The sequence below is a fragment of the Stigmatopora argus genome, chromosome 9, assembly GCF_051989625.1.
Source record: "Stigmatopora argus isolate UIUO_Sarg chromosome 9, RoL_Sarg_1.0, whole genome shotgun sequence".
In the NCBI taxonomy this organism is placed as follows: Eukaryota; Metazoa; Chordata; class Actinopteri; order Syngnathiformes; family Syngnathidae; genus Stigmatopora; species Stigmatopora argus.
Window position 1 is genome coordinate 5,607,662 of NC_135395.1, and position 9,557 is coordinate 5,617,218.

General features: G+C 39.6%; 1 protein-coding gene across 2 annotated transcripts; it reads right to left on the bottom strand.

Annotated features, from left to right (window-relative positions):
• Window positions 1-1,394: 1,394 nt before the first annotated feature.
• slc25a48 (solute carrier family 25 member 48) lies at window positions 1,395-9,305 on the bottom strand. Of its 2 annotated transcripts, XM_077610046.1 has the most exons (8): window positions 9,133-9,303; window positions 8,101-8,126; window positions 7,829-7,872; window positions 7,672-7,743; window positions 5,770-6,019; window positions 3,898-4,209; window positions 2,341-2,474; window positions 1,395-1,826 (listed from the first exon to the last, which is right to left on the bottom strand). In XM_077610046.1, the coding sequence occupies exons 1-8, from the start codon at window positions 9,141-9,143 to the stop codon at window positions 1,722-1,724; spliced, it is 954 nt and encodes a 317-aa protein (XP_077466172.1). In that variant the 5' UTR covers window positions 9,144-9,303; the 3' UTR covers window positions 1,395-1,721. The 2 variants fall into 2 exon arrangements, with proteins under 2 accessions (XP_077466172.1, XP_077466171.1); XM_077610045.1 differs by lacking the exon at window positions 8,101-8,126 and having other exon boundaries at window positions 9,133-9,305.
• Between the last annotated feature and the right edge of the window lie 252 nt (window positions 9,306-9,557).

Here is a 9,557-nt window from a genome sequence, read left to right on the forward strand (position 1 = left end):
CATTTTGTGCGGCCCAAGAAAATTAATGATGAGTGCCCAATTTCAGTTTTCAAATAAAGATTATAGATGTATAGGGAATAATTCATATGTTTCACCCTTTTAAATCAATAATTGCACAAAATTTGTAATAATTAGAATGTCCAAAAATGATCTATTGATCAGCACGATCGAAAAATCTGTCAATTCATTAATCAATTAATTTAGGCAGCCTAATTGGCCGACATAATGGCCCTGAGACTCGAAGCTACGACGTGGCCCGTGACAAAAAACGAGTTTGACATTAGAGTATTTGCAATAAATCATATCATATCATAGACCAGGCAAACTAAACACTAAGGGCGCTGCTTATAGTCCGGAAAATACAGTAAATTTGGAACTTGAGAACTTGGTCAGAGTACAAAATAAACTTATATGACACTTGAATTTAATTTTGTGGGTAAAAAGTCTTGTTATTACCCAAAGATTCCTTTTGAAAGTGAATTAACTCAAAATTTGAACTGTTTTAAATCAATTTACTGTAAAACTAGAAAATGCAATTTCTGGATAAATATTGAGAATACTTTAGTCTTCCGTGGGTCACTTCTTGTAGATTTTCAGTCATTTCTAATTTTGGGGCATTTTGTTAACTCGCTGTGTGAAATTGACAGCGTTAGATGTCCAAAGTGTCTTGACCTGGAGGACCAAATTAACATTCATTCATGAGCATTCAATCTTCATGTTTGTATTCGGTAAATACAATTTCCAATTTATGGTTTGCATGTCATGTCTGAGTGAAACTCTGCTTTGAAAACGAAATTGTGAGGTCTTTTTGCTCATTTTGAACGTCACACAAAGTAAAAAAGGAAATACAGACAAAAAAAACATTATTATAAAAGTGTTTATTTGTTTTATTTGACAACACTGTTCATATTGTGTACATGATTGTTGTAAATTCAGATTAAACACAAGCAAACTGGATTGATTTTAGATTGAAAAACATAAAGTGTCCAACAACTGACAAATATTCAATATTTGCTAGGAGAAGTGTATAAAAACAATTTGTTTAAAATAAATTATTAAATAGAATTTTAAAAAAAGAGTTTATAAAAATCAATACTAGTATTGCAGTTGTTTGTTTGCCAAAAATCTTTTGATAAAATTTATTGAATATATATTTTTTTCATTAAACTTGATGCCTTTTTAATTATAGTAGTATTTTGCAATTCAACAATAAATATTGGGTATTTTTTTAAATTTTGCGGGCTATGTAAATTGCTCGATCGCTCTATCTAGTGGCCATTAGCGTGCATTGCACATTAACAAGCGTTAACAAGCGTACAACTTTCTCAACTGATTTCAGCTCAAACAAAATCCACCATAGCGGATGTACACATAAAAATTGAAAAAAAAGACAATTTTGTAAAAGACTAATTTTTATTTCTGTACAACGATACACTGGAATGGCACAGCGTGAGGAGACAAAACAATTTCTTGCAGAACGCAATTGTACACATAGTAGTAACAATACATGAATATAAATACAAGCATTCCTTAATATAAGAAAAACAAACTATTTACATTTACCACATTGTTTTGAAGAAACAATGCAAAAAAGTCCAAATGATACTCATCCTTGGAGTTTGTAACAAGACAAAAAAAAAAGCGTAGATAAAAAAAAAGGTGCAACTCTTTGTACATTTAGAAATTGAATTATAGGCGTTGCCACGGTAACGCAGGGTTGGCTAAAAGTGCCGGAAGAATTGCAAGGAGAGCTCGTAGGCCAAGAACATGGTGGCGCTCATGGGGAAGCCCCGGATGGCGTTCACCGTCGCGCCGCGAAAAAACACCTGTGCACACACAAAGAACCAAAACCTCAATAACATGACCACAAATACGCAACAGCCGTGTAATTAGGTTCACACACACATGTATGCAAATATAGTGTACATATATACATACATATACATATATACCTAGACCTGTTTATTTATTCATCTATCATTTATTTCATTTTGTTTAACGCTGCTTTGAAGCTTGGTTATGCAAATGTAGCAATTTAGTGTCCAATCAGCCTATTATGCATATCTTTGGATTGTGGGGGGAAACCGGAATCCCCGATGAAAACCCACGCAGGCCCAGGGAGAACATGCAAACTCCACACAGGTGGACCGACCTAGATTTGAACCCAGTGCCCGCACTGTGAGGCTGACGTGCTAAGCACTCAGCCGCCGGGCCGCCCTTTGATTTAACAAAAAAGCCTTTTTTTGTCCCTAGAAAAAAAACCTTTTACTAAACAAGCCATCATTCACCGGCTGCCCACCCAATCCAAAATGGATTGGACGTCCGTCCTGCTGTCCTCACCTGTATGCCTTCGGTCTTGTAGCTGTGCAGAATGCAGTGAAGGATGCCATTGTACTTCTTGTGCAAGTGGGCATCAGCCTGCAGACGACTCTTCACCACGTCGGCGGGCGTGGCCGTGACCCAAGAAATGGAACCTGACAAATAAGATTCAGTAACTCACCAATTCAGTCACTCACCATTTCAGACTTATTCTTATCATGAGATAAAAAAAAACTTGCAACTGAATATCAATACTCCAGAGAAATACTCAATACCTTGTTCAATACGACATGAATAAAAACAATGTTTTTTACTTCTTAATGTCATTTCAATGTTTGTCTGTTGGTGCTCATTATTTTTGACCCCCCAAAAATCCTTGAACTATTCCAGACAGCAAGTAACCTAGAAATGGCCCAAAATCAACAAAAAGTGATCCGTATATTTAAACAAGCCCCAATGTTGAAATTGCTGTACAAGTAGCCTTTTTTTTGTTTTGATCGTCGTTTGTTGAAGCGCACGTGGTTATGGAGGCGACCGCTCACATGATTGGACTTTGCTTGTCTAATCATTTTGGACTTTTGCACGCATTGGAACATTGACTGACTTTGGTTGCTTTTGAACATTTTTTTCCGTCGGCAACGGCACGTTTTCCCAGCTCACATGTCTTTTTCCGAGCGTTGCCTGGCCTGCAACCAGAGGCCATTTGAGGCTTTCTTTTGTCTACTAAAAGTAACAACAGCAGTTGCTCTCAGACACATTGGCACTTTAACCCTGAACGCACGCTTGGTTAGGTTGTCAAAAGTAAGGATAACTTTGGAAAACTATTTTTTTTACCAGACCTAATATATACACATAGTACAGTAGTACCTCGACATACGAGGGCCCCGACATACGAGGAATTTGAGATACGAGTAAAATTTTGGGCAAATATTTATCTTGAGATACGAGACAAATTTTGATATACGAGCATACAGCGGACGCGAGAGGCTGCTCATAAGAACATCATGGGCATTGTCGTTCTGATCGCAACTCCCTCGTGTAATGTCTCTACGAGCACTGGGCGGAGCGTTGCATTTTTTCAGTGTTTTTTTTCCGTTATTCAGTGCGAATGGCGGAGCGATCGCTAATATGAGAGGAGTATATACTACTTCTTGTTGGTAAGTGGTCGTGCGTTATCCTATTGTGAGGATATTTGTGTGCATCATTTTGGGAATATTTTGAAGGTAGGATAAACGCATATGATCCATAAGTAACTTAGGTGTGACATCACAACCAGACTTAAATATAATTTGTCATTTTCTAGGCTGGCCTAGTCACACGGCAACCATAGCGCGCCAATGGCTAGCAGATTAGCACAAATCTATAGCCCACACTGGGTGTGATATTATCTTTTGTTTGGAGTTTTTTTTTGTGAGCAGGGCCAAGGCAGCGGAGAAAGGAAGACTAGTTAAATTCAAATTGAATTATTAGGTGTTTTCTATCACTTTTCAGGAGGATTTTACATGCAAAATGTGGTCTAATATTCTTTTACATTCATTTGTTGTAGTTTTTAAGAACTCACTTAAATACGCTTCTCACCTGCAAGTCCACCGGCCAACCAAATGGCGCAGGCGTGTGGTGAGGCGGCACCATCACTTTTGAGTAGGTCGCAGAAGATGACGTAAGGCACAAAGTAGAGGGCGTAGCCGGGGACGTCCCGGAGCAGCATGGCCCCGCCCCCTCGGTACAGACCCTGGAGGCCCTCGTGCCGTACGATACTGCCGATGCAGTGGACGGGGCCACGGTACACGTTGAGGTCTCTGACGGCGTTGGCCACGTGCAGCGAGCGTGCGCCCGCCGGTGCCGCTGTCACGCCGTGAGTTGACACGCTGCCCGCCAACTGGAAACTTTCTGCACACCGCAAAAAATAAAAAAAGATAAAGCGTCAATGTTTTGCTTTGCATGCTTATTAATATTCACTATTGCCAACTAAATACAACACTTTCAAAACAAACCATAACACTATCACTCAGATGAAAAAAAATAAATTAAATCAGAATTTTTTCTCATCGAATTACTCAATTTATTCAAATAATCTTCGCAGCACTAAAAGGTTTTAAGCAGGGGTGTCCAGACTTTTTCTTTTTTCTCTGAGAAAATTCAAAGGATGCAAGGGCCACCTTGAAATCCTCATTTTACATTCACAAGTGTTAACTCATTGACTGCCATTGAGAGCAATAGACATCAATGGCAGTGACATATGATCACTATATGCCAACCTTCCCCGTTGAAGCGGATTTAATGTTAAGGGCTACAAGCAACAGTTAGGATTTTGCCCAAAAATTATATTTACATGACTGAAAAAACGTCAGAACAGTCCAGCTACAGATAAAATAAAAGTGAAAGAAAAAAAAAATCCCTGCCAATATAGCTCCGTTCATCAAATTTAGATGTTATTTATTTTAAAACAAAGTACTGAAATTGCACAGTTTCCCCACATTGATTTCAACATGACAGGTTTTGAATTCAGAGCTAATGAGGAGGTACTGTTTAAGTCTAGTGTTAAAACTGTGAAGTGCAACTGAATGTAGGCTGAATTTAAGCTTCTTGCACAGGCCGTAACCAATGATATTTTCATCATTTGCTGCAGGCAAATAAACTATGGGCAGACCGCTGTACTCTCAAGCAGATAAAAAGATGAAAATGAACACATTCTAACAAGTGTTTTCCCACTTCCACAAAGCCAGAACTTTTGACCCGACCGCCGCCCTAAAACATGTTGACTCATTAGCAGCATGTCCAGTAATTCTGAAATTGAAAGATAATCTTGCTGTCATAGCGTAACAGACGAGCTTGTCTGTCACGTTGAGAGTGCTCAGCGAACCACGTCTGCAAAACTTAATCCTCCGCAGTGCATCGGCATGCATTCCGAAAGCATCAACTTTCTGAACGCACTGCCAACTCGACAAGATTGTAGCAAATATAGATTTTATTATTTGTTCACTAATTACTTTCTATTGTTTTCCACGCGAAGAAAACAATAGACAAGATATTTTAACTCATTTTAACTCTTTGGTTACCACAGAGACAAATAGTAATAATTGAGTTCATTGGTTATATTTTTTATGGACTGGAAATTGATAGTTGGAAAATTTTCAATGTATTCATGTTTTTTTTTTTTTTTGTGTTTGACATATTTCCTTTTATTTTTATAAAATTTGCCAAGGGTTTTTATTTTGGGGGTTGGGATCCATTCAGTTATTTTTTTGAATGGCTTATCCTCACAAGGGGGGTCCTGGAGCCTATCCCAGCCAAGTACAGGCCCCAGGCGCGAGACACCCTGAATCAATAGCCAGCCAATCGCAGGGCACGAGGAGACGGACAACAATTCACGCTCATACTAATCCCCAGGGGCAATTTAGAGTGTTCAACCATCCTACTCTGCATGTAAAAAGGCGCTTTTGTGCTTACCTGCCCTTCCGGCCGTCTGCATCTGCAGTCGAATCTTAACCAGGTCGACGGGGGCACCCACGCTCACCGACACCAGGCCCGTCAACATGCTGGCGCCGGCCACGTCGGCCAATCCGGCCGGGTGGCGCTCGTCGCCGTAGCGCCGCTTGCAGATGGAGCGCTGCACGTTACTGAAGAAGCCGAAGACCAGAGAGTTGTATGCCGCGATGGTGGCCACGGGGAAGGACATGCCTTTGAAGAAGCCCGCTGCCTGAGGAAACCAAATGCAAAAACCTGTAAGCTCATCCCTTCTCATAGGATTCGTCACTCTAAGGCGATCTTGACTGTGATAGACTCAATCCCTTTGCGAAATAGCGTGAAGGTCAAAATAAAAGCATGTACAGTAAGTACTACCTTGAGATACAAGCTTAATGCATTCTGGGAACGAGCGCGTATGTCGATTTACTCGTATCTCAAAACAACGTTTCCCATATAAATGAATTAAATACAAATTAATTCATCCCACCCTCTGAAAAAACACAAAAAAAACAGAATATTAGAATGGAAAAAACATTTTTATTGGTTCTAAGTGACCATCTACTAACAGAGTAACAAATACTTATCTAATGGTTATGAGCCTAATACCAAAATGAGACATTATTTAGTACAACGCGGAGTGTGCGGAGGGGAGAGAGAGAAAAGAAAGAGAGCGAGCGAGAGAGAGAGAGAGAGAGAGAGAGAGAGAGAGAGAGAGAGAGAGCGAAAGAGCGAGAACGCACTTGTAACATAAATTTAACTTAAATGAACTACAATCCAATACACACACTTAAGAATAAGTTTCAACCTTACCTTACACTAAACTTAATTCTTTTTTTTTTACTTTTCTTCTTTAGGCTTGGCTCTTTTTGACTCACTTCCACCTTCACTTTATGCCAGAGTTTTTAAGAACTTATCTAGGGTTGTTTGCTTTTGTCTCCCCTTCAAAATGACGCACACAAATGTCCTCACAATAGGATATCGCACGACCACTTGCCAACTTGTCTGGGCGCTCCTCTTGTATTGGCGAGCCAGTTCCATCACGCGTACACCACTCTCATGTTTTTGGATTATTTCGTGCTCAACATCGATTGTCATCGTACGTGTTTTCTTTGTACTACCCTTCAATGCACCTGCTTGCTTTGGACCCATTGTTTTCCCCTTAATTCTGCACTGACCAACTTTAAAAACCTCAAAAAAAATGCAACGCACTGCCCAGTGCTCATAGATATCTTTCCACAACGGCGATGTGGCGAGAAAGACAGTGCGCTGTTATCATAAGCAGCCTCTCGTGTCTCAGCCACCTGGCTGTCTCATATGCTCGTATCTCAAATTTTACTTGTAACTCAAGGCAAATATTTGCTTGGAATTTTACTCGTATCTCAAATTTCTCGTATGTTGGGACACTCGTATGTCAAGGTATCACTGCAATTCTGAATGGGCGGTATAAATGACCTACAAGGAATATATTCATCATGGATGCTTTCTGTGTTGGTCACATTCTGCTGATTTTTGGCCATTTCCAGATTACTTCCTGTTGGTTTCTGGGCATTTTAAGTTTAACTCATTGGCTGCCAATAATGGCACAGTTTTGACTGGAGGGGGCGGTGAAAGAACAAATATGCATGCGGATAAGAAATTGAGCAAAATGTAATAGTGAAGGTGCTAACTCGCAGAACTCACAAAATTCTAGTTTTACAGTACCCGTGTTGAAAAAATAAAAGCAATTGATTCTGTATGTACAGTACAAATGATCTACAAAGTAGACACCACTGCTTTGGACCATTTTTAACCCAACAAATGATTCCTTGGTGCCACCCTATCTACAATTTGGCTCATAACAAATACAATTTTGACAGATTTGTGGTGATGTTCTGGCATACGTACCGTCTCCTTCCTGTAGGTAGTGACGATGCAGTGCATGGTGCTCTGGTAGCCATTTCCTGCTTGGAGCCGCGTCTGCATCCAATCCAACACCGCACGATCAATATACGGCAGAAACATTTACAAACATTCTTTCACTTCTTGGCCATTTGGTTTTTACCTTAACAGTGTCCAGAGGATGTCCCACCACCACGCTGGAAGCCCCTGCCAAACACATCAACGTCAGATTGACAGCAATAGGCGTCCAATCTAGCTCCACTAAGAAATCTGATGATTTTTATATATATATATATATATATATATATATATATATATATATATATATATATATATATATATATATATATATATATATATATATAAATATAAACAAGTATTTCCAATTCCATTGTATTTCATGGCAATATAACAACAAAGACTATTGTATTCTACCGTATTTTCTTGAATATAAGCCGTATCTGTAAAAAAAAGATGACTGAATCAGGGGTACGGCTTATATGCGCACAAGACTTACGACGTTGCTATACTCGTTTTCACCAGTGGATGTCGGCAAATTAACATTTACTATATTGGTTATTTTCAGTTTTGCAGTAAGAAAACAACCATTACTGGATGAAATACTAATGTGCTTTTGATAAATACAGTATCTCAGAAATATCACATGCGATGATATCTCTTAAGATTTTGCCTTCAAAGTAACATATTTCTACTCCCTATTAAAACCATGAATATGGAGGTGAAAACTGTGAATCAGGGGGCGGCTTATATGTGAGAAATTGTAAATCTCAATGATTTTAGGGCAATTTTAAGGATGCGGCTTGTACGCGGGGGTGACTTAAATGCGTGAAAATACTGTACTTTTTTCATGCAGACACTTATTCTACAAATTATACACACAAATAACACAGGGCTGATACAAACAATATGAATACTATAAACACAAACAACGCACACACATTGCCCTATTGATACAAAATCACACATGCACACACTTTACATAAATAGACACAAAAATGCCACAGAGAAAACAAACAAATATACACAAGCACACACCTAAATGCCACACACACCAACTTTAGCACAAATATACATTCACAAATGTCCCAATTGATACAAAATCACACACTACTAAAACCAAGACAAATGACAGACGCAACAAACACTAACATTTCACAAAAAGACACACTTTACACAACCCGAATGCACAGGCAAAAGAATACACAAACATTACACAAATACACACAGGTGCCTCCAGCCACCCACACACTCATTGACTGGCATTGACGGCGATAGACGTCCAATCCATTTAGGCTAGAAAGAATTGGCCCTGCTTTGGATTGAACGTATATCGCCCTCAATGACCTGTGAGTTAAAACAGAAGTTTTCGTCAAATGTTTCTGATATTTCAAAGCTTTTGCGTCTCGTGGCTCAAAACCACGAACACAAGTAATTTTTTGCACTGACCTCCGACCCATCCGGCGAGGAAGTCATCTATCCGGAAGCCTTTGGAAGCCATTTAGACCTTCTTTTTTTTAAAGAAAAAAAGTAATAAAATAAAATTACTGTTCCATCCACAACCGCACAGATAGGTGCGCGTCTTCGTTAGCGTTCACGTGTGCGTTTGTGTTGTGAGTTGTCACCGACCCGAACTCATGTTTTCATTAGGGAGCGCGTCGCCACGCCGGGCAGGACCGGTGGCCAATCAGAGCGCGAGATCAGGCTCTTCTCCAGCCAATCGGGGACGAGCTTGGCCAGCCAGACAGCCAATCGACGCGTCAAATGCAAATGAGCCATGAGGACGTCAAACTAGCACAAATAAAGCAAAAAGTCCACTTGAGCACACGTTTTACCTTTTTTTGTTTTGCATCAAAATTATTGATTTATTTACA

What these genes read in the sequence shown, in the direction of transcription:
- slc25a48 (XM_077610045.1), bottom strand. Translation starts at nt 9,184, where the DNA reads ATGGCTTCCAAAGGCTTCCGGATAGATGACTTCCTCGCCGGATGGGTC. An exon ending in GCAGACGGCCGGAAGGGCAG is followed by an intron (nt 4,210 to 5,769) that starts GTAAGCACAAAA and finishes TGCGGTGTGCAG; the next exon opens with AAAGTTTCCAGTTGGCGGGC. An exon ending in ACAAGACCGAAGGCATACAG is followed by an intron (nt 1,827 to 2,340) that starts GTGAGGACAGCA and finishes GTGTGTGCACAG; the next exon opens with GTGTTTTTTCGCGGCGCGAC.